The sequence below is a fragment of the Phocoena sinus genome, chromosome 7 (assembly GCF_008692025.1).
Source record: "Phocoena sinus isolate mPhoSin1 chromosome 7, mPhoSin1.pri, whole genome shotgun sequence".
Taxonomy (NCBI): domain Eukaryota; kingdom Metazoa; phylum Chordata; class Mammalia; order Artiodactyla; family Phocoenidae; genus Phocoena; species Phocoena sinus.
The window spans coordinates 19,692,048-19,716,500 of NC_045769.1; the positions used below are offsets into that span (position 1 = coordinate 19,692,048).

Consider the following 24,453-nt stretch of genomic DNA (forward strand, 5'->3'; position numbering starts at 1 on the left):
CTCGCCACAGACAAAACCAGCCGGGGGCACTGTGGCCCTGGGGACATGGGACAGAGGAGAATCTGTGCTTACCCTGTCCCCAGGGAGCTGGTGGCTGTGACCTGCTCTCTTGTTTCCCTGACACCTTCTCTGGATGCCTCTGGGAAGTTTCCCGTTCTTCTCCCACTTCTCAGGGGTGGTGGGGAGCAGGGGGGACGGGGGTGGGGCGGAGCAGCCCCCTTTCTGTGAATGTGGCCTCCATCCTACCTGGCTCTAGACTCTGGAATCTCCTCCCTGGCCTGGACTCAGAATCCGGGTCTCTGGGCTGTGTGAACAAGAGTGGGGTTTGGAGAAGAAATTCCTTCTCCTTCCAGCCGTGGCCAGGCCCACATCCAGCCCTGCTTAGCAGTCTGGACTCTAGCTGAGGAGGCAGAGGGAGGAAGGGCCGGGGTCCCAGGGGTGACAGGGAGACAGGCCTGGGGGTCTGTGGGAGCCTGGACCGGGCAGGGGAGACAAAGCGTCCCCAGAGGATTGGTTAACCCTCCGAGGACGGCGGCCAGCTTTTCACAAGCTCCACTGGGGAGGCCGAGGTGAGGAGCTGGGGGTCTGTTGTCAGGTACCCACATGGGGGCTGCAGAGAGGTTGGGGTCTGACGTGAGGCTCCTGTGACAGAGCAGACCCTGCCCAGACTCATCCCTGTCCGTGGTCCCCTATGTGTGAACATCTGCGTCTGATCCATTCTGTGAAATCCTGCATCTCTGACCCTGACGCCTGGGGGCCTGGAAGGAGAGATGGGGGATGGGATGCGTGCAAGAACCTACCAGATGCAGTTTCTGGTGCTTTGAGTGCTTTGAGGAGAAAGAAACTGAAATTGAAAGACGAACTTCTGAGATTGGACCCCCTCCCCACCTTCACAAAAGTTGAAAGAGGAAGCATGGGGATCCTTGCCAAAGCCTTCCAGGAGGTTCTGGGGATCCTGCAGCTGCTCTCTTCAGGGTTCTGATCTCCTCTGGTGATGAAAACAGAACAGGGGACGTGTGACTTCCCATGAGGCACCAAACTCCCGAGGACACATTTCCGCGTCCTGCCTTGGGGGCAGTATTTCGTTCAGGAGCTGCAATGCTGGGTGCGAAGCTCTGTGGAGGTGTGGTGGGACCAAGGGCTGGGAGGAGGGAGCTGGGGAGAAGCCCAGGCAGTGCTGGGCCTGGCTTCCTGTCTCTGTCAGCTAAGGGCTCTTCCCTTCCTCTCTGGAGGGTCACTGGCTTAAGGACACCTCCTGCTGGCCGGTAGATGAAATGAAGACCCCTCGGCCCTTCTGAGCCCTTTTATCAGGATCTCCTTGTAGGGAAGGGCTGAACCTACAAATCACTTCCTTCTCTTTCTTCCCATCTGCTCTTCCTTCCTTCTGTTTGATGAGTGCCTTTCATGTTCTTGGTGCAGAGAAGCCTTAAGAATCCTCTTAGAGAAAATCACCTTGTCCTTCTCTCTTACTCTAGGCAGGTCCACACTTCAGCCCACCGGAGGAACTTCCTTCTGTTTGAAAAATTCAACCAGTGATTCCTTTTGAGCAAACTTTGTTCCACGTGCTGTGGATTAAGCCCAGTTTTCTCACATCTCACAACGCAGCCATTTCCTCTGGCGCCAGGGTGGGGAGGCTGTGAAGATTGCAGGCCCCCCCCAAAGAGGAGGAAGGGCCCCTCTGCAGGCCTGGCACGGACTTCAGCAGTGCTAGGCACTTCACTGGAGGTCATGGGCAAGAGCAAAGGCAGGGCCTGCTAGGGAGGGGCTCGTGTATTACCTCTCCGCCTACTTCCGTGACGCCCCCTCCCGCTTTCATCCGGGGCCTAAGTGGTGGTGTGTACCGGAAGACAGCGAGGGACCCTTTTTTTGGGCGCTGTTGAGGGCTGAGGGCCCCAGTGTCTGTCTTTCCTCGTCTCTCTAGCCATGCACCAGCAGGGCCCCCTTCCCCCCTCCCTCACTGTGTTCCTGCCAACCTCCCCCAAAGCGCTGCACCTCACTGCCTTGTCTCATGGTGGGGAGATGAACTGGGGAGGGGGGAGGGCCTGAGAAGTCCCATCGGGCGGGGGGAGCTTGGAGGCAGGAGTAAGCTTGCTGAGAAACTCTGCATGTCGGGAAGGAGACCTTGCCTGGAGCTCCTGCAATGCTGGCTCTGTGTCCCCAACCTTCCCTGAGGAAGAAGGACAGCATTGTCTCCCTGAGGACAGAGAGACAGCACTGCCAGGAAAAACAGCCCCGGTACAGTGCCCAGGGAAGCCCAGGCCCGGGAGTGCAGGCAGCGGTGGGAGGCGGCGCGTGGGGGTTGGGAGCGCCCTGGCTGGGCTCCAGTGGTCTGTTGCTGTGGAGGAGGCCCTGGCAGGGTCCTGCTCGCAGCAGCCGCAGCTCTCCCGCCCTTTTTCTTTCTGGGCTTGGCTGGCTGGCTCCCCTCCCAGTTTCTCTGCAGGGACAGAACCAGGGGCAGAGCTCACAGCCGCCTCTTTCCACCTCCCCGAAGTCTGTCTGTGGGTCTCCCTCTGCCTTTGTCTCTCTGCGTCTTCTCTCCCTCTCTCCAGAGTCCAGCGCCTCCTCTCACCTGTCTCTTCCTCCCCCTCCCTGGTTCCAGGGTCACAGTATGGTGACCCCCAAACAATTTTCCTGAGAGGCCCCCAACCCCTGTTCACATCCTCTGAGCACAGCAGAGGCAGAGAAGGGTCCTTGTTCTCCAGTGGCGGCCATGGGGCAGGACGTGATGGGATGGGGCACACCCTGAACTCCGAGCGGGAGGTTCAGCCATAGCTGTGGGGGGCGCAGCCAGCTCTCATCAATCTGAGTTGGTTCAGCCTCTTAGGCAGGGGCCCTTCCAGCTTATGGGGGGCGTTTGGATGCTCAGAGCTCCCTCCTGTAGTTGGCTGGAGAGAGATCCAGGCAGAGGAGTCGAGGTGTGGCCAGGGTCAGAGGTTGGTGAGTTGGGACAGCCCGTCCAGGTTGTGTTCTGTGTCCTGACGTGCATGCCAGGCCCACGGATGTTTCTGCTTCAGTCATGGAAGCCGGAGGTCTCCGTTTAAGTTAATCACATTATGCTCTGGGGAGCAATGTGGAAATTAGAGTGAGGTCTGGAGGGAATCGGCACACACAGACGCACACACACGCACACTCACACACTCACTGCAGCTTGGAGCACAATGCTGCCGCCACCGCCGCTGCGCCTTCCCCGCAGGTGGTCGCCTGGCGCCTGGCACCGCCTCTGCTCTGCCGCTCAGCCTCTCCCGCGAACCTCTCCCCGAGCCTCCTCCGAAGTTGCCGGGGTGCCTGCGCCCGCCCCCGCCCCCCCCCCCCGCCCCCACAGCCCGTGTCACAACGAGGGGAGGAGAGAGGCAGCAGCTGGAGGAAGTCCCCGAGGGTGGAAGCGCCCTGTAGCGCCCGCGTCTCCCGCCGGGGCTTCCGGGGGAGATGGAGCCACGTCGGGGCCGCGCCTCGGGGGCCCCGTCGAGCTCCTCCCGCTAGAGGGGCCGGGACACTCGGACTGCTCCTGCGGGGCTGAGCATCCGGGAGACCACGGGGCGGGTCTCTCGCCTTCCGCCTCACCACCTCCCTGGAGCAGCCGGTCCTGCTTCCGACCCTTGCGCCCGGGGCGCGCACGTCGGGGTTAAACATGACTCAGATGAGCTGGTGCTTCTCCTGCGTGATTCGATGGAGCAAGTACCTCTTCTCCTGCTTCCTGCCCCTGCGCTTCTGCCTCCGCAGACAGGTAAACTCACCTGGCATCTGCCCCACCCCTCCCCGACAGGCACTCTCCTCCCTCGGTCACCTAGGCGTCAGGTTTATCACCCTCTCGCTGCCCTCAGGGACACCCATCTTGACCGCTGTCAGCGTGGCTTTCATGAGAGTTTAGGGACTCCTGGGGGAGCCCCCACTCATGCATGGATCCACAAGGGGGAGTGGCTGCCTCACCGCCAGGGCACAGCATCTTGGAAGTCTGAAGGATAACACTGGAGTCTGTGCAAGGGCGCTGGAGAGCTGGGCACAGAAGAACATTTCTGGGGGCTTTAAGCTTCCCTCTCAAGTTTCTGTGGGAAGGGAGGGCAAGTTCCTGGAAATGTCTCTTTTTCCCCCGGATGGGTTCAGAGGATTCAGAGTTAAGGCTGAGATGTAACAGAGTGAGATGGAAATGAAGCTGGTGGACGTCAGGAGGGATTTCCTATCTATTCAGGGGGATGGGGGGACCAGGGAACCGGACATGGAAAGGACGGGGGCTGGGGTAGTAGCTGGGTTAGTGAGGGAGGAGGGGTCTGGTGGGACCCCCAGTGCTGTGGATGGGCGTGTCATGGTTGAGCATCTTTCTCCCAGAGAAGATCCTTGACAGTGCCTTCAGGGTGTGCGTGCTTGTGTGTGTGGAGGGGGGAGGTTAGGGAGAGAGAGGAGGTGGGTCATAGCTGGCCAGCAGAGTAGGGAACTGGTAAAACTGCAGGTAACCTTAAATCCTCCCCTGGAGGCACAGAGAGAATTCCAAGAGCATGACCTCGAGCCCCCAGAAGATTCCAGTGAGGGGAAGGATTTCAGGGACTGGGGGGGGTCTGGCTTTCTGATCCATTCTCCATTCCGCAGGGAAGCCAGAAGGGCCCCTGTCACATGGGGGAAGGGGGCTCGGTGGCACCCAGGCTGAGTGCCAGCTGTAGAGCTTGTTTGCCTGGCTTTGAATTCTGTCTCTACCATATGCTAGCTGTGGACCTTGGGCAAGTCGCTTACTCTGCCGGTACCTGTTTTCAAACATGTAGAATGGGGATTATAAAAATACCTATATCACTGGGTTATTGTGAGGATTAAATGCAGTAGGACATTTGAAGTGGTTACCAAGTGCTTTCTCTGTATTAGGTACTCAATAAAAATTAGGAACCTTTTCTTTATTCTTCTTGTGACTTTCCATGGGGCTCTCCCTCCTTGTAGACCTTCAGGCAGGCCAGAGATGGGGTACGTGGGAATGGAGGGATTTCTCCCAGTATCCATTCTTCCATCACATGGATAGGAAGGATTTTTCCACTCCATAAGAAGCTTGACTGTTCAGCGCCTCCTCCCAGGTGCTGCCTCTGGGACTCAGTTTCCCTCACTGCCACTCCACAGTGGCAGTCACCCAAGGTGTGCTTTGAAATCTTCTAGCAAAATGCATCGTCTCCAGTGATTGGCTGAGAGGCAGGTGCTGCGGCTGTGGACCAGAGGGCCAGAGCCCCATCGCCGTTCTTGTGGGCTCTGAGTTCAGATGCTGCAGAGTCCGGGTTTTCAGATTTGGGAAAAGGCAGCCTGCAGCAGGAATGGCCAGCCAAGACCAGGTCAGTCGGACCCCAGTCCACTTGGCGATTCCCACTCCTCATTTGCAGAGGTTGAGGATGACATAACTCCTCCTGGGCTAGGATTTGAGCTGGGGGCTGGGGCTGAGGGGCTGGGTGATCAGCTACAGCTACCTCCCTCCAGCCTTTGAGGGCCTGAGTCAGGCAGGAAATTAGAGCTGGGGAAGGTATCAAGATCACCAAGTCGAGTTCTGGGAAGGATTTTATTAAACATTGTTGCGATCGGGCCCAGACACTGTCCCCAACCAGGGTGCTGATGGAGGGGAGGTAGGAGAAAGTGTGAGTGATGTTTCCTCCTGGGTCAGCTGGAAACTGAGGTCCATACAGGGCCTGGTTGGAAGCTCACTTTCTATCTTAGGGAGCATTCCGATTTCTGAAGTGCGAGGGGGAGACCTCCATCTTATACCGGAGGGGTAGTGGGCATAGGGGCAAGGGTCTGGACCTCCCCTGGCCCATAGGGTACCTTCGTGGGCATTAGGATGAATGTGTCTTGGGCCAGGCTTGGTGAGTAGAGCATGGATGGGTCTTCAGCCCCCACTCACCCCTTGGCTACACCCTTGTTCAATGACCATCCTGCCCAGTGGTACACGGAGGCTCTGCTAGGGCTCCAAGCCCCCCAGAACTCAAAGGCTGAGTGTGTATGGGGGTGGGAGCAGGGAGAGACAGCATGGCTTATCTGAACAGAAGCCCTGTGGCCAGACCCTGTCCTCACCCAGATCTCAGGCCCCAGGGCTTGCTAGGACTGTGGTTTTTCCTCTTCTGGTTGGCTCTTCTAGAGCCACTAGGGAGCCAGTTGGTCTCATCCTGACCCAGGTGGCAGTGCTGTCCTCGGCTTGCCTCTATGTGTCTCCCTTCCCCCTGCCCCCTCTCCCCTGCCCCAAGCCAGACCTGGGCCTGAGCAGTTGACGTTCTTCTCGGAGCTGCAGCCCTTGAATGAGGAGTGGGGAGGACAGCTAACACATCACCTCAACATAGGACCATAAGCGCTAGTCTCTGGGTGATGGTATTGCTAGAGGAGCAACAGGAAAATGTTCGATCCCCACGGGATGTGGAATCAGACACCCCAGATTCCGTTCTCACGCATACTACCTGTGTGATGCCGAGCAAGTTGCCGAACCTCTTTGCGCCTCAGTTTCCACATCTGTAAAATGAGAGCTGGTAGGAGGCTTAAGTACGATACCACAATTAAGTGTCTGGTTAGTTAGTATTGATCTTTCCGCGGGCAGGAGACAGAGGGACAGAGCCCGAAGGAGCCATGCCGTTGCCGAGGGCTTTGTTGTCAGATCCCGTGCTGCTGGGATCTGCATTTGGACATTGATGGGGAAGCCCAGCACCAGCTCTGCACCTGCCTATTTGGTGGGAGGCCCCTGCGGCTGGCTGCGATGAAGGCTGTGGTGTGCGCAGCCCCCGTGTGAAGGCAGCAGGCTGCAAGGTTGGCAGGAGAAAGGTGAGAGCATGACTCTGGTCCTACAGTGACTGGACAGCTGGGTGCTTGCGAACAATCTGGGGCCCGGGAGCCACAGCTCTGTGACCTCAGGCTGGTCCCACCCCGTCCCTCCACTGCAGTGTTGCCATCTCTTAGATGAGGGGGCTGATTAGGTGAGAGGTGCCCCAAAGCCCCAACCCTCCTGGCAGACTTGTTTAATTGAATCCGGCAGAATGATTTTAAAAAAAGAAAAAGCCGATGTTTAAAATTTTGCATTTTTCATATGTTATATAAAAGATTTTATAAGATAATATAGATTTGGGGCTTCTCTTGACAGGTCAAAATATTTGACAGTGTGGGCTTATGTTGTTGACACCGCAGCAGCTGTCCCCGAGGAGTGGGATCCCCTTTAGCTGGGCCTGCCCTCTCCAGGTCCCCAGAGACTCCTTGCCCGCCACCTTCATTTAACTTCTGTCAGGCCCCTGAAGGATCTGACTGTGACCCCTGGAAAGGCTCCAGGTCTTTCCAGCTCTAATGTTCTGTGACCTTCAGATTCTGTGACCAGTGGTGACAGAGGAAAGACTTGATGCCATGTTAGGAGATGGGCTGACAGCAGGAAGAACTTTGTGATGGACAAGTGTGGAAGGATAGGAAGAATGGATTGGAGCGAGCTGGGGCCTCGGCCTGGGAAATCTGTGGCCTCACAGGAGGTGGAGCTGGAAGGGACCTTCGAGACCATCAGCTTGGTCATTTCGCAGGTGCGGAAACTGAGGCTGAAAGAGGGGAGTGCCAAGCTCAGGCTTACGAGGCCTGTTAGCTGCGTTCCTGTCCCTCAGCTCGGCCCACCTCCGGGCCCAGCGCCAGCCCCAGCCCCAGAGCCTGCGGTCCTGGCTGTTTCTTCAACTGACTGCTGAGCCAGGGGCTGGAGGGCAGTGGGCAGCGAGCAGGAAGGCTCTGCGTGCAGAGGGGAGGGTGGAGTTAAATGCCAGCTGCTGCAGAAACGGTCAGGGCAGCGGGTGGCGTGGCTCAGGGTGGGGGGCCGCTGCTGAGCCAGGTACCCGGTGTCTGCGACCCTGGTCCAGGCATGGGGATCCCAGGATGGGTGATACCGCTTCAGCCTCTGGAGAGTCTGCGTCCTGAGAGAGCTCAGAGGCCAGGGAGTGGCAGGAAGAGATGGTGCTGAAGAGAGGTGGGTATTACAGGCATTTGCAGAGGTGTGCGCCCTTTCAACGCCCTTTCTGGCCCACTCTGGCCCCAGAGGAAGGTTTGGGAAGGGGTAGTAGATGGTAAAAGTAGGAAAATATGTTAGATGTTAGGACCCATTGATTGGTGGAGTGATTCATTGCTGCTTCAACCATGTCTGGCACCTGCTGTATGCCAGGCTCTGGGGATACAAGACACAGGACATGTCCTTGCCCAAGGAACTCTCCCTGTTTGTGTTGGTGGGGGGAGGGGACGCAAGCTGTGAAGGATGAATAATGGGTAACAAGCCCGAAATAGGGTCATTACATAGAGTTGGAGACACTTCAGGTGGCAGAGTTGAACATTCAACAAGGAAGATGGTGGTTGGGTAGCAGGAGGGACTTCCTGACAGCGAGAGGTTAAGATACAGGAGAGACACCCATGGTCTCGGAAAAGGGGAATTCTGGGCGCAGGGTTCCTCTGAGGGGACCCCCAGCACTAGGGTTCTCCACTCCCGTTTTCAGTCCCGGCTGAAGGGACTGGAGAGGGAGCTGGCCTGGGGGCTGCAGGGCCCCCTTGGGTTGCATGGGAGGCCAGACAAGTTGGTGTCGCTGTGACCTGGTCTTTGGTCTTGTTGTTTAGCATTTCTGGGAAGCAGCAAGGTGATTTCTCAGAACTCCCAAGATAGCTGCCAGCAGGCACGTCTTCTAGTGATGCTGGTGGCAAAGGGTGGGAGCGGGCGGAGGAGATGGGTGGGAGTGGGCGCCGGGACGGCAGGGCTGAGCTGGCTGAGCCCTTGAAGTTGCTGGGAGGCTGGCAGGGCTGGTGATGGTGGCTAGGGGTGGGCTCAGGGGCTCCCAGAGAGGCCCCCTGAAAACCACTCTTCCTTGACTGCCCTGGGCTTCAACCAGTGGAGAGAGGGAAGGTTGGCAGGAGCGTCCATCTGTGGATATGCCCAGCGGTGGCTGCAGGGCCAGCTACGTGTGGGACACTGGTCCATTTCAGTGTTGGCTAAACTGTCAGTTGAGCCCTGGCAGGCTTGAGAGGGGATATCCAGAGGCATTGTGGTTCAGGAAAGGGATGCAGGGTAGGGGCAGAATCTTTCATTGCCCCACAGCTCTGCAGAAGGACCTAGAGTGATGTGTGAAGGGCCCTGATTCCTCACCTTGTTGTTTTCATCAGAACAAAGACTCTTAACTCAAGTGACCGCTCCAGGAGGGACCAGAATTAGACAGCTTGCTTTAGTGTCCTCCCCTGACTTCTCAGAACCACCAAGTAATAGAGTCCCTTGTGCAGTGCACAACCTGTACATCCACATGTGGCAGCCTTTTCCCAGACAAAGTGTGAATGTTTCCCTCTCATTCTGGGGTTTCCTAGGTAGATGTCCTGACTGGACTATGGGCTGGGAGCCAGTACACCTGTCTGGGCAGGTCCTCTTGAGGGGAGAGGCTGGTTGTAGAGACTGTACCCTGGGGTGGCACCATGTGTGGGGCTGACAGAGTGGTGAGGGCAGGCTCTTGGGTGCGTGGGGGAGAGAGGCAGGGGATATATAACCCTTTTTACATGTGGCCCAGGGCATCTACCCCATGCTGGTGTGTGTGCATGGGAGCTCAAGCAAGAGGACTTTCTTGCCAAGTTACTCAATCCAAGAAAATGGTCTCAGAGTGCCTCCTCTGGGTGGGGCCCTGTCCTCGGCACTCTGTGTGTTTCTGTGAGCTGGACTGTGTGTCCTGGTGTGTGTGTCTACGGGTGTGTGTGTGTGGGGGGGGGTGTGGGTGGGGCTGAGCCCTCTTTCCCTCCCCGGAAGGCTCCAAAAAATAGAAAATAGAGCGGGGTGATTCACCAGCCCCACCCACTCTTACTTGGTCCAGCTGCGGCCACAGCTCAAAGAGGAAAGTTTCTGGGGGGGAAGGTAGAGGGGGGAGCTGAGACAATGAGGGCCGGGGGCCGATTTTGCTGGCTTCCCCTGCGGTGCGCCCTGGGAATACATTTGGATACCCCTCTTCTTCCCCCCACCCCAGACCTCAAACTTCTGGCTCTGGGCTAAGGTGAGGGGGAGGGAAGGGAAGGGCTGGCGGGGGCGGGTGGGGGGACAGTGTAGGGGGAGAAGTAGGCACGTGGAATGGTGGGAGGTGAAAACTGGGCCCAGGGAGGGGGAGCAGGGGCGGTGGAGGAGGAAGTGGGGAAATGCAAACCAAATGTTGGCCCGGGGCACAGTCAAGAAAAACAGACTCTCGCGGGAGCCTGGAGCGGGGCTCCTTTTAGGAAGGGCAGGAAGGGCTGGGACAGATGTTTGGAGAAAAGAAAGAAAGAAGGGGAAAAAAAAGTAAGAAAGAAGTTGGAATGAAATCCACAGCCCTGGGGGCAGGGCCGTTCTCCAGCGGTCTCAGGCCAGGCTTCTCTTGAGTAAAGCGTGGAGTGGGCTCTGAGCTTGCCGAATGGGCACCAGGGTGCCCTGGGCACTGACCTAGCTAAGTGAGTGCAAGTGACTTTGTGTTCCGAGGGCAGGAGGGCATGCGTGTGTCCTTGGAGATGGGATGGGGCTGAGGAACCCCAGCTCAAGCGGACTGTGCTGTCCCACATCTGTCCGTCCCTCCATCAGTGGTCTGGGGGTGGAGGTCTGCAGTGAGTAGAGCAGACTCCAGGCCTGGCAGTGTCAGATCCAACCAGAAGGCAGGAGCAGCTTGGTGGCTCACAGGGGTTGTGTGTCTGGGGTGGGGGGGGTGGCTTCTGGGGGGAGGGGCTGTCTCCAGTAGCTGTCCCTTTGCTCTGCTTCCTTCCCACCCCACCGCGAAGCAGGGCTTCTGACCCCCAAAGCCACCAGTGGAGCTGGGAGGAGGGAGGAGACAGGCGGCTGGGACCAGGGGGTGGAGTGGGGGAGGAGGAGGGGAGGGAGGGTGAACGGCAGGCAGGGCGAGCACTGCAGATGCTGCCGCGGGCTCAGAGCTCCCTTCTGCCTGCTCCGAGGGGACTGCGAGCTCAGGGGGACCCTTTGCAGTCCCCGGGCGTGGCCCCAGGGACGGGGACCCTCGAAGATGACGTGGATCTGTCTGTCCTGCATGCTCTGGGTAGGTGTGGTAGCGTTAGCTAGGAGGTCGAACCGCCGCCCCCCCCTTCGACCTTAGCCTTACCCTGAGAGCCTGGGGTTGGGAGAGTGTTGGTGGTGAAGGAGGGGGCCTTTCTGCCTCTGAGAGACAGAAGGAAAGACTGACTTGAGTAGACCCTCAGCCTGAGTCCGTCCCCATTAACGGGGCCCAGGCCCCAGTTCTGCCGGTCAGTACATCCCCCCTCCCCGGTGTCCTCTCCCCGAGTTGAGTCCAGGAGCTGTAAGTAGAAGGAAGCCATCATAAAGTTTGTTTCTTTTTGGAGCCACTCCTGTCTCCATTCCCACCCCATACCGGGGTGAAAATTCTTCACCCCTCAAGTTGCTCAGCCTAAGAGTCTGTGGGGGGGCAGTGGGAGGGGCTTGAGGAACAGGGGGCATTGACCTAGAAGATGAAAGCTGGAAAAGCCAGGCTGGGGAAAAGTTCTGCTCGGGTTCCATCACTTTTACCCCAATTTCAGCTTCTACCCGCTGCCATCCCCCACCCCCCACAGCCCTCCCATCCTTACCAAGACCTCCCCTGACACCCTTCAGTCCCAGAGGAGGAAGCCACAGCCTCCTCTTTCCCCTTTCTTGGCCCCAGATTCAGGAAGGTGTGTGTCAGTGCAGGGTGCTTGAAGGGTGGGCAGGCAGGGTCTGGGGGCCACATGGTGAGGGTTAAAAGTCTTGAGGCCAGTCAGGGGCAGAGGCTCCTGGGAGAGAGGGGGCTGGGGCTGGGAGAGGGCTGACTGCTGCAGGAGGGGAGGGGGCAGGGATGGGAGACCCCTTCCTCAGAGGGGCTCCGCTCTCTGGGCTGAGTGAAGGCATGCACAGGGGTCAGGAGGGCAAGGAAGTCATCCCTGGCTGAGGTTAATGTTGGTCTCAAAGAGAGTGATGGCTGGTTTGGGGGAGGGAGCTTCAGGCCCAGGATCCAGATGTGGCCTTTCCTGCCCCTTTCCCTGTTCCGGCCAGTCCTCGGGAGGGCCCTCCTCGGCCCAGGCGAGCCCAGGCTGAGAACAGTGGTGGGAGATCAGACTTTGGGCAGTCAGGTGTACTCTGGGCAGAGAGGGGAAGTGGGGAGGGGGCCGGCATGAGGGGGTTTGGGTGGCGTGTGGGGCTTGGGTGTGGGCGTGGGTCTGAGTAAGGGACTGAAGGTGTCTGGAGCGTCCTGCACAGAGGATGCATCAGGGGTTCGCTGGGCTGCTGTCAACATCTATATAATGGGAGCCTTGGCCAAGGTCATTTCTCCAGCCCCTTTCAGCTCCCTGGGACAGACTCTGGAAGGCCTGAGGATGGTGCTGAGGAGAGAGGCTGGCAGGGAGGGAGGCCTGCGGTGGGAAGGATGGCAGTTAGACTTCCAGGGGTGATGCGGGTGTGGATGGAGACAAGGCCACGTCAGCGGAGAGGCTCTGGGAGAAGCGCTGCACGGCTCTGAGCCTCAGTTTCCCTGTGGGTAAGACGAGGGTGATGGCGGGGAGGTGCAGAGAGGTGAGCATGAGTGCCTAGTCCATGTCACTTCTCTCCCTGAGAGCTGGGGACCAAGGGCTGGTGTGGATGCAGCCACTTTTCTAAGGCCCTCCCCTCACTCCTTTTCCTGTCCTCTCTCCTGGTGCCTCCCCGCCCCTGTCCCTCCCCAGCTCTGTGAGACAGCCCAGCAGGCAGGCTTCTGTGGGAGTGGAAAGAGACTGGTGGGAGTGGGCTGGGGAGAAGGGTGTTTTCTCTCCATCCTGCCCGGCCTGGATGCCCATTGCCAGGGTGGGCCCGAGTCTGGAGGGTGTGGACTGGCCCGAAGGCACAGCCCTGGCCCCATCAAGCTCCTTGTCCCCCTCCTCCAGTTGTCCCAGCAACCTTCCTCCTTTCCGGGTGGGCCTCTGTGGGGCTGGGGTGTAAGTTTGTAGCAGGAAGGGGAGGGGTAGCTGGTGCCAGTTCCGGAGAGGGGGCATGGAGGTCCTGGAGACCTTGACAAGGGAGCTGCCTCCGCCTTGAGAGGCTCCTGCTGGTGGGAAGTGCGTGGACTTTGACACCAGGCAGGGCTAGGCTCAGATCCTAGTTCTGTCATTTACCAGATGGGCAGCCTTGGGTACGGCAGTTCCCTTCTTGAGCCTCAGTTTCCTGATTCCGTAAAGTGGGGAGAATAATACACACCTTGTCTGGCTGGGGTGAGGACAGAGACAAAGTATGTCAAAAGACCAGGTACCTAGGCACTCAGTAGGTGCTCAGTAAATGCCGGTCCCTACCCCACTCCACAACCTCCTTCTTGGCTCACGGGATCCCCTGTATTACAGATCTGATGTGTGGGAGGATCTCCCCAGGAATAGCTGCAGACATTTCATCCAAGAAGTAATCTATCTCTAATGCGTAGTTTTAACAAGCTCTAGGAATAAAAATCACTTTATTAGCTGAGGAGCCGAGCTATATATTATGCATAACTTGATTTTCTCATCAAATGCTCCCATTCGCTACTACATATTCAAGCACGGTTTATTTAGAAAATAATTACATGCCTATTAATTGAGGCTTTTTGGTGTTACACCAATGGAGTTAGAGCTGCAGGCCCTTCCTTCTGGAGGGGCTTATTCTGTTTTCAGGAACTGGGAAGGGGCTTCTTAGATGGGGCTGAAAGAGCCACAGGCATGACTGGGGGCCAAGTACAGCCCTGGCCCTGCCCTGAGCAAGCCATGTGGCCTCGGGCTCGTCACTTGACTTTTCTGGACCTCATTGAAGCTGACCTCTGAGGCCAGCTGCAGACAATGAAGTGTTCTCTTTTCTGGAGCTGGTGTCCTTCCCAGCGCTAAGCATACATTTTTGTCAGAGGGTCCGCGTGAGCCCCCGGTTTCCTGGTGTGCAGTTCTTGCCCTGTGTACCCCACTCTGACCCCTCCATCCTGAACTCACTCTCTTTGGAGTTTTGTTAGCCTGTAAGGGCTGTGCCCACCGGGGGCCTCCTGGCCACGCGTTTGGGAGCTAGGCTGGGCTGCGTGACACTGACAGGGTCCGAAAGAAAACACCCCCTTTGCAAAATTTTTCAAAATGGCGTTTGAGGCACAAAGCCAGGGGGCAATACTGTTTTTTGTATTGCCCCCGTACTGTTTTTCTGTGGTGCTCAGTGGCAATGTGGCAGGCTGGCCGAGAGCACAGTGCCTGTGTTTCATCCTGGCCCTGTGACTCGGAAGCTCTGTGGCTTCCAATCTGTTTCTCGGTTGGTTTCTCCAGCTACCTATAGCGTTGTTAAGTTTTAAAGGAGCCAGTACATTTCGAATAGGTTTCTCCCCCAGTAAGAGCTCAAGAAACGTTAGCTCTCTTTATATGACGGCACATTTCAAGGCCACACAGCAAGTTAGAGTCAGAACTAGGACCTGGCCCTTCTGCGTCCCCATCCAGGGCTTTCCGTTCTGGGAATACTTCGGGGAAGGGCAGGGAGGAGTGTAAGGATGATGTGAAGGCCCAGAACGTGCAGGTCTTCTCCTGCAGGCAGCGTGCACACGGTCAGAGCGCAGATGCTGGGTGTGTGGTCTGGGCAGCCACGTAGCCCCTCTGTGCCTTACCTGTGTCCATTTCCTTGACTTATGCAATTTCATTTGAACCTCACTGTAATTCTGTGAGGTGGGAAGGGAAGGGATGGCTAATTCCAGTTTCTAGCCAAGGCGAAGGGGACCCACAGAGGGGAAGTGGCCCGTCCAAGGGGCCACGTGGCCACTGGGTTCAGTGCTCCTGAAAAGAGGAAGGGTATGGGCCAGGGGCTTTGCAGCTCTGGGTCGAGGGTTTGGTGGCCAGCAGCCTAAGGATAGGAAATGGTGTTAGGGAAGCACTGTGACAAAGAAACCATCCAGTCATTCTGCCAGGTCAACACCCACCCACCCATGTTCCTGTCCATCTGTCTCACCAATGGTTATAGAGTGCCGACTTTCTTCAAGAAGCTTGCAGATATTGGGCAGGTGATTACAATAAGATGGGTGTTACCAAGAGGGAAACTGTGGGGACATTTAAGGGGGGACCTAGCCTAGATTGGGGGAGAAGGGACATATCAGGAAAGACCTCTTGGGAGGTGAACTTTAAACTAGATCCAAAGATGAAGCTGTGACCTCAGAAATCCAAGTGTGGGAAGTAAGAATAATTGACAAAGGATAAGGAGGGGTAAACCAGCCAGTAGATGGCCTTTGGACAGAGGGGTCCTGACGATGCAACTGCCAGGGCTTCTCCGGATCTCACAGACGGCAGCTGTGGACGCACCCTCTGAAGTGGCGGCAGTGCACACAGACGGCAGCTGTGGACGCACCCTTGGAAGTGGCGGCAGTGCCACGGTTAGGGACCCCGTCTCAGACAGACCTGGATGTGAATCTTCGTTCCATCCTGCCCTCCTTGTGTGTCGCGGAGCACATTCCTCAGCCTCATCATAGGATGTGGTCGTGAGGATTCAGTGAGGGAATCTGTGCCAGCCCCTCGCCATGATGCCGCCCCTTCAGACTATCCACATCTCTGTGCCCTCCCACTCCAGGAGATGATTTCACGTTAGAGCACAGAAAAGGGACCTGGGACCTGATGCCCAAAAATGTTGGGACGTGGTTTATGAAGGAGCCAAGGCGAGAGAGAGAGAGAGAGAGAAGCAGGCTGATGGCGAGAGATGGTCCAGCTCAGGAAGCCGAGGCACGGGCCGAGGGCCACAAGGGAGAATCCCGGACTCCCCAAGCCTCCGCGTGCTCCTCTGTCATGCGGGGAGCTCAGTTAAAGCCACTCTCTGCGTCCTTCCTCCCATGGAGCTCCAGGGCTATTCGGTGTCAGAGAGCTTTCTCCTCAGCCAGGTGATGCCAGCACCTCAACCCGTGTTCTGTCCCCTGAGGGCAGGACAGTGGGAGTGGGTGTAATTACACTAGAGCGAACCAAGGTCAGACTCCTTCTGACTTGTTTTGGGCTCACGCTGTTCTGGACACAGGGGACATGGAGCAGCAACACGTGCAGGTGCGGGCACCTGGCGGACTAGTCCAGCGCACACACAGGCGTGACAACATGAATCAGAGCCCGGTTCTGGTGAGCGCTTACTGTGTGTCAGGTGCTGTTCCAGCGTGTTTTCAGGCATTGTCACAACCTATGGGCAGTTGCTATGATGAGCCCACTTCACAGATTAGTAAAATGAGGCAGACAGGGGTTAAGCGACTTGCCCGGGGATACCTAGCTAACAAGTGCGGCAGCAGGGACCAGTCAGACTGCACAGAGTGTTGAGACGGGGCACCAAGCACGTGCGACTGAGGAAAGGAAGTGGCGTTGGGCAGCCCTTCCCCTGCATCGAATCACGAGGAAATGGCCAGACAAATCCAGATACTGAGGGACATTCTGCAGAACCGCCTGGACTCTCCAAAAAAGTCAGTGTCATAAAAGGGAAAGCATAAGGTGGAATAATGCGTCCACATGAAAGAAGAGGAAAGAAACCCAGCAACTAAATGTAATACAAGATCTTGCTTGGATCCTGAGTCCAAAATAAAAACAAACGCAGACCCAGCTGTAATGGGTGTTATTGTGGCAAAAGGGGAAATTAGAATATGTTACTGAAGATTAGATAATGCTATCGTATCGATGTCAAATTTCCCGAGGGCGGTGATTATGTTGGGCTGAGTTAGGGGACAGAGACAGAGCGTGGAAGCGGTGAATCGGGGCCAAGGGCATAGGCGTATTCATCTTTTCCGGAGCTTTTAAAGTTTTCATGGTGAAAAAAGAAGACGGGGTGGGGAGATTGATTTTGAAAGAGGTGGGGGCTGGGTATCTGGGGTCATCTCCCTGCGGGGATGAGGTTTGAATGAGGCCTTCAAGGATGCCTAGAAGCTTGACAAGCTGAGAGGGAGGAAGGCATGCTGGGAAGAGAGAAGAGCAGAGCAGAGGCTCAGAGGTGGATGCAGGGTAGGCAGTTGGGGAGTGGGGCGAGGGGATTGAGATGGCCAGGTGGGCGGGGTGTGGACCAAGGCTGCTTTCTTGCTGACTTGAGGGAGTGCAGGTCTTAACTTGGGTGCCTGGGAAGGCATGGAAGCATATTGGGGTGAGTGGGGGTGACCCCATAGAGCTGTGTTCCTTAGAGGCTGTGTGGGGAGGAGAGGTCCAGTGTCTTGGGGCAGGAGGCCGGAGGCTGTTGCAATAGCTCCAGACAAAAGAGACAGGGCCTCCAATAGGCAAAGGCAGTGGAATGAAAAGCACAGGAGGCCGCAAGAATATTTAGGGAGCAACATTTGCAGAGTCTGGCAACTGGTTGGACTGGAGGGTGGAGCTGGGAGGAGTTGAGAGTGACTCAGAGTTTTCCACCCGGGGCAACCAAGAACATGGTGAGGCCATTAGCTGGCTAGGGGATGGCGGGGCTGCTGGTGGTAAGGAACTTCCGTGTGTACATGAAGGTGAGGTGGGGTTGCAGGGAACTTGTGTTTGAGGGGCCGGGGCAGCGGGGGGCTCCTGGACGCCAGCCTGCAGCTCCACTGGGAGTCCCAGTCTTCCCCATAGAAATGACCACTGATGCCAACCAGGTCCTGGCATCCCAATGCAAGGTGATGAGACATGGAGGGGTGGATGGCTGGGAGGCAGGGAGAGGACCAAATGACCCTCCAAGTCTGACCTAGGCCTGCTTTTCAGTGACTCTTTCCCAAGGCTCACTAGCTCGTAGACTTCTGCCCTCTGGCCTCGTCATCCAGGTCTCCTAGTGTGGGGCTCAGGGAACCTGGTGGGGCTGGGCTGGGGAGTTTTCTTGGGGAGGCGGCAGGAGCTCATGAGCTGGAGGACCCTAGGGTTATCAGTCCCCCTTCATCACCACCCCCACCCCACTCTGCTTTGCCCCAGGGGGCGGGGAGGAGCCAACGAACAGCCATTCCCGCCCCAAGACCAAGGACTCCTGCCAAGGCTGCCCAAGCCAGATGCGCCACACCCCTCTGACAGGCAGCTTGGCTGAACGGAGGGTGGGAGGGAGAGATTCCCCCAGAGGGCCAGGAAAGCCCTCCGATGCTGGGTGGGCTTGTTGCAGGGCTAGGGCTCTGGGTTTGGAGGGTAGGGAAGAATGACTTCGGCTGGGACCCCTTCCCTTTTCTGGGTTCTGGCTCTCGAGGGAGGTAGGCTTTGGAAGGACTAGGCAGCTCCTGCCATGGCCAGGCCTCTTCTGTCCTGAGTTTCCCCCAGGTCTGTTAGGAGCGAATCCAGCAAGGGAGGGGCCGGGTGTACTTTGTGAGGCTGTCTGCCACTTGTCAGGGAAAATGATGGTCATTGTCATAACAAGCCATTACCCTTGAGCTTGGTGCCTTATGGGCTCGTTCTCATCCTCTGCGTGTACCTGCAGAGTAACCGTGGGCGAGGGCAGGGTAGGTACTAGACCTTCGTTTATCTTCTTCCTCTGGATTTTGACATATGATGGTTAGGAAGTTCTTTTCCCCCCTTGAGTCTAATCATGAGTCCTGGCAGCTTCTGCCCACTGGGTTTTGTTTTGCCTTCAGTAACTTCACAGCAACTTCTTACAATGACAGCTCCTTCAGATATTTGAAGATGTTCCATCCTAGACTTTCTCCTCCATCATCCTGGCAAACCTTCAGACCTCTGTGGATGACTTTTAACAAGATTACCAGACATCCCACTGTATAGCCAGGGATGCTGTACATCCGGGGTCACTTTCCTGGGCATGGCTGAACTGGTCTCCTCACTTCCACCGGGGTCGCCCAGCCTCTCATGGAGGGGTGATGTCTCATTAGACATCCCTCTCTCTGTAGCCAGCAGCACGTCTAGTCCCCAGATCCCACAGTCCCTTCCTCTGAAACTGGCCCATTATTTCCCCTACACTGTGTACACTCAGGCTGTCTTGTCGGAACCCCTTATTTTCAACTGGGGACTGTGAGGCCACCGGCCTAGAAAGCAGGTCTCTAGACTCCCATCTCAGTGCTCCATCAGCCAGACAGTCAGGACTGGGTAGGGGTGAGGGGTAGGAGTGTGCTGGGCCGTCACCCAGAGGCAGCTTAAGGAGGCCTTGAGCGAGGCCAGGGAGTGTGTTTTCTGAACCTGGTTCCTGTTCCCCAAGCCCGGGCGGGAGGAGAGTTTGTAAACTCAGACGTTATGGAGTTGGCCAGGCAGGGCAGGGAAGCCCAGGGCCCAGGGGGGAAGCCCGGTGTTTGCTTGTCAGCCTGGAAGTCTCCTCTGTTTACTGGACAGCCTGGACCCTCTCTGGGGAGATTCCACTGCCCTGACTATGCTTTAGGGAGGAGGCCTCTTTCCCTGGGCTTTGGAGGAAGGGCTGGATTTGGGGTGTAGTCAGAGAAAGCTGGGGGATAAGCTGGCACAGGGAGCTTTGCTGACTTAGTGGGGTAGGAGAGGCAGGCTTCGGGGGGCAGACTAGGCCTGAGATGATGGGGCTTTAGGGCTTCCTGCCTGCTCACCCTCCCAGACAGGCCTTAAATTGAACCCCGAGTCCTCTCCCTGCTTCTCCTCCTATCCTAGGCTTTGGCCGCTGCAGTTGACACGGGACTGGGTCCCCTCCCTGGAATGTCTGTGACAGAGATCATTTGGAAGGCCGCCAGCCAGGGGCAGAGATGGGAAAACGGGGGAGGAGAGACCTCAGAATAGGAGGGGACTGCCCCTCCTTGTGGGATGGGGGACACTGGGTCAAGTCCAGAGCTGGACCCTCAGCCTACCGCCCCCCACCCCCCTCCCCTTCCCCAGCCAAAGCTGGAAGCATGGCTCCCTGAATGAAGTGTCTGGAATATCAGAACCCAGGTCCTGCTGCCTTGCACAGCCACCAGGGGGCACTGCTGCTCTCTTGTACCCACTCCTGACTCCACCACCCTCTCTGCTCTCTGGTCTCTGCTCTGGGCTTTATATCTGCTCCGTCCTGCCTCCTTACCTTCTTGACAAATAGTCTGTCTCCTTGACTTTTGACACAATCTAAAACTTCAGAAAAGTGGCAAATACAGTGCAAAGAACTTTTTTTTTTTCCTGAGCCATTTGAGAGTAAGTTGCTGACACATTGCCCTACCACCCCTGAATACTTCCCTATTTTCCTACAGGGACTTTCCCTACCTAACCCAACACAGCCATCCAAGCCGGGAAATTGACATTGATGCGTGACCTTCTCATCCTCAGACACCACTGAAGTTTGGCCAGTTGTCCTAATGATGTCCTTTGGGGGTGTGGAAAGAATCCAATTCAGAATCAGCCGTGGCATTTGGTTGTCATGTCTCCTTAGTCTCCTTCAGTCTGGAAATCTCCTCAACCTTTCCTTGACTTTCGTGACCTTGTCACTTTGGAATATTATAAGCCACTTAATTTGTGGACTGTCCCTCCACTGGGTTGGTCTGATGCTTCCTCATGACTAGATTCAGCTTGTGTCTCTTTGGCAGGAGTATCGCAGAGGTGACGTTCTGTTCTCATCCCCTCCGTGGCACACAATCTCCACTCATCCTGTTACTGGTGACGTTAGCTTTGATCACTTGATTAAAGTGGAGTGTGCCAGGGAAAGTTACTTTTTTCCCCTTGGTAATTTATAAGCATGATGTGGGGAGGTGCTTTGAGACTCGTAAATACTCTGTTCCTCATCAGACTTTGACTGTATTCACTTATTTCACATATCAGTATGGACTCATTTAAGCCATTGCTATCATTATGTATTTTGATGCTCAGATCTTCCCAGATCTGAGGAGCCCCTTCAAGCTGGCTCCTGTGTCCTATTGTCTGTCTGTCCCCCTTTGATTCTCTGGTTCCCTTTATAGTCTCTGTGTGTTTCTATCTAATCTCTCTCATTCTCTGTGTGTGCTTGTTTGTCTCTGTCTTTGTCTCTGCCTTTATCTTAGTCCTCTTTTTTTTCTTCTCTGTCTGACTGTTGCTGTTCCCTGTCTTTCTCTGTCTTCTCTCTCTGTCTCTCTTTGTCTTTCTCTCTCTTGTCTCTGTCTCTGACTCTTTCTGTCTCTCTCTCCCCCTCTACTTCTCTCTCTATCTCTTTGCCTCTTTTCCTACTGGCTTTCTCTCTTATTTTGTCCGTTTTTCTCTCCGTGCCTCTCATGGTTCTGTCTCTTTTGCCCAGGACTCACCACTACAGGATCTTCAGCTGGGAGTCCTGGACATGCTGGGTTTCTGGGATGCTGCCACCCGTCCTCTGAACACGCAGAGTGGGGAGGCTTGGACCAGGGTGCTAGGAGGGGGACTTGGAGGAGAAGAACCTTCTCCCTGGTCTGTGATCATGTCTGTGTGTGTCCATGCATGTGCAGAGGGCATTGGAAACCTCTGTACCTTTGGCGGGTGGGGCGCAGGCTGCAGAAGCATCAGTGTCTGTGCTCTGCTGCCCCCTGCTGCTGGATCCGGGAAATGAATCCAGTTATAGGTACCAGGGTGAGGTGCCTCAGAGGAATGGTGCCTGCAGGCAGGGCAGGACTTCCAGGGGAGTCCTCTGAATGGGGAGCCTTCCCAGCATGTGCCTGGGCTGGGGGATGCGGGTGGGAAGAGGGTGGTCCTAAGCAGCGTGGATGCAGGACTTTGCGGCTTTGACTGTGTTCAGATGTGTGGTCACAAGCGGTGTGGGGCCCAACCTCAGGGTGTCAGGAGGGGGCAACTGAGGCCCCTGTTAGTGGTGGGGTGGTGGCTAGCCCCAGGATCGCGGCAAGCCAGACACGGAGAAGGCTTGGACTGCCAGCCCGCCTCTCATCCCATGTGTGTGGTGGTGTAGTTTAAAAAAATTTTTTTAACATCTTTATTGGAATATAATTGCTTTGCAATGTTGTATAGCAAAGTAAATCAGCTATACATATACTTATATCCCCATATCCCCTCCCTCTTGTGTCTCCCTCCCACCCTCCCTATCCCACCCCTCTAGGGGTCACAAAGCACCGAGCTGAGCTCCCCTGTGCTATGTAGCTGCTTCTCACTAGCTATGTTTTACATTTGGGAGTGTATATATGTCCATGCCACTCTCTCACTTCATCCCAGCTTACCCTTCCCCCTCCCCATGTCCTCAAGTCCATTCTCTATGTCTGCGTCTTTATTCCTGTCCTGCCCCTGGGTTCTTCAGTACCATTTTTTTTTTTTTTGAGATTCTATATACATGTGTTAGCATATGGTATTTGTTTTTCTCTTTCTGACTTACTTCACTCTGTATGACAGACTCTAGGTCCATCCACCTCACTACAAATAACTCAATTTCGTTTCTTTTTATGGCTGAGTAATATTCCATTGTATATATGTGCCACATCTTCTTTATCCATTCATCTGTCGATGGTTACTTAGGTTGCTTCCGTGCCCTGGCTATTGTAAATAGAGCTGCAATGAACATTGTGGTACATGACTCTTTTTGAATGATGTTTTTCTCAGGGTATATGCCCAGTAGTGGGATTGCTGGGTCATATGGTAGTTCTATTTTAGTTTTTTTTTTTTTTTTTTGCGGTACGCGGGCCTCTCACTGCTGTGGCCTCTCCTGTTGCAGAGCACAGGCTCCGGATGCGCAGGCTCAGCGGCCATGGCTCACGGGCCCAGCCGCTCCTCAGCATGTGGGACCTTCCCGGACTGGGGCACGAACCCGCGTCCCCTGCATCGGCAGGCGGACTCCCAACCACTGCGCCACCAGGGAAGTCCTGGTCGTGTAGTTTTAAAAAGGATAGTTAACCTGTTGATATTTTCATAATGTAAAGAATAGTAAATAAAAATAAAGATGGAAGAAGCCTTCTGGGCTGGAGCACGGGGTGGTAGTGAGGGTGAGAGAGAGAAAGCTGAGGGGCATGGCACTCGGGGATGTGGGTAAAAGGTCGAGGGCCATCAGCAGGAGGATGGATGAATGAGTCAGTTGCATGCACACGGTGGAGCACTGTGTAGCAGCAAAAGGGAGGGAGCTGCTGCTACGTGAGCACAGGGATGAACCTCCCGCATTCTTGCTGAGTCAGAGAAGCAGACACAGGAGTATAGACTGTATAACTCCATTCATATGAAGCTTAAAAACCTGTCAAAATGGATCTTCGGTGACAGAAGCCACAGCAGTATTTGCCTTGGGGTGATATTGACTGGGACGGCCACGAGGGAGCCTCCTGGGCTGTGGGTCCGTGGGGCATACGTGTGTCAAACCGTATTGAGCGATACCCTTAAAATGAGTGCACTTTGCTAATAAACTAAATCAGAAAAGTGATTAAGAATCCATGGAGGGGGCTGGGGTTTTCGACCGTTGTCTGACCCCACCTCTGACTGGGAGTCTGGGTCGCACCCACAGCATTCTCTTTCCCTGGGCACCTCCTCCCATAAATGGGCTCGGGCCTTTCACAGCTGAAGGGGCTCTCACCTCTCCTTTCCCCCAGTGCCTGCCTGCTTCTCCCCTGGTCCCCTGGCTCTTTCCCGAGGAGCCCGGCCTGATCACTCTGCCTCTCCTCCCACAGCCAGAGGATCTGGAGGCCCCCAAGACTCACCACTTCAAGGTGAAGACCTTCAAGAAGGTGAAGCCCTGTGGGATCTGCCGACAAGTCATCACCCGGGAGGGTTGCACCTGCAAAGGTGAGCAGCTGGCTGGGCCACGCGGGATGGGGAGCACGTCTTCACGGGAGTGAGGTGCCCGAGGCCCGGGCCAGGCTGGGATGTCCTTGGGGTCCTGACTTGGTGCCTGGTTCTCATTTGGGAGGGGATGCTGAGCACACGGATAGCAAGCATGTGGGTATGTGTGGATGGCACATGGCAGGCGATGGGTGGCGTGGAAATGGCATGTAGCCTATGTGTGGATGGCATACAGGTGGCATGTGAATGGCTTAGGGAAGACATATGGATATTATGTGGTGGCAGGTGGATGGTGAGTGGCTGGCGTGTGGAGGGTGTGTGAGGGGGTATGGTTGGCCTGCAGATGTCACGTGGTTGGCACGTGGATGGCGTGTGGTCGGCACGTGGAGGGCCTGTGGAAGGTATGTGGGGGGGGTGTGTGCCTGGCACTAGGAGTACTGCAAAGATGCCAAGCCGTGGTCCTGCCCTTGTGGCAGCTTAGGGGTGAGTTTAAGAGGCCCCCAGTTAGCCTCGGAGGAGGGCCTGCTCAATGGCAGGCTTTTGTAATCCCCGTTCTCATGTGCTCCTGGAACGGCCTGGGCTTGGCTGTCACGGCTGCCGGAGGAGTTGGTGTCTTGCCCCAGGTCACACTGTGAAATCAGAAGGAGGCCTCTGCACCCAATCTCAGCGACTGACACCATCACCCGCCCAGTTGCCCCACCAGATGCCTCCCTCTCTCTCACCCCCACCTCCCATCAATCACCAGCACTCCCCCCTCCATACAGCTTGAGTCGCTGAGCCTCTCTGCAGCCAGTTCAGGCTGCCGACACCTCTCACCCGTGCAGCTGACAGCTGCCCCTCTGCCTCTGGCATCCTGACCCACCCTCTCAGCCCACCCCCGCACCAGCTTCCGGAGGGCCTCGATGTCAGGTCCCCAGGTTTAGCCTTGGGAGCCCCCGCTCCCTGAAGACAGCGCACACCCCTTCCTGCGGCTGCGCGGCC

General features: G+C 56.3%; 1 protein-coding gene across 5 annotated transcripts in view; it reads left to right on the top strand.

The window, feature by feature from the left end:
- Nucleotides 1-3,458: 3,458 nt before the first annotated feature.
- The window catches only part of TNS1 (tensin 1), a 207,079-nt gene continuing 186,084 nt past the window's right edge, over nt 3,459-24,453 (top strand). Inside the window, exons 1-2 of one of the 5 annotated variants that reach the window (XM_032638367.1) lie at nt 3,459-3,724; nt 23,361-23,475. In XM_032638367.1, the coding sequence (XP_032494258.1) occupies nt 3,629-3,724; nt 23,361-23,475 (211 nt within the window). In that variant the 5' untranslated portion in view covers nt 3,459-3,628. Of the gene's footprint in view, nt 3,725-10,885; nt 10,995-23,011; nt 23,030-23,360; nt 23,476-24,453 lie in introns of those variants that run through there. The other 4 variants (XM_032638364.1, XM_032638366.1, XM_032638365.1 and 1 more) reach the window with 4 other exon arrangements.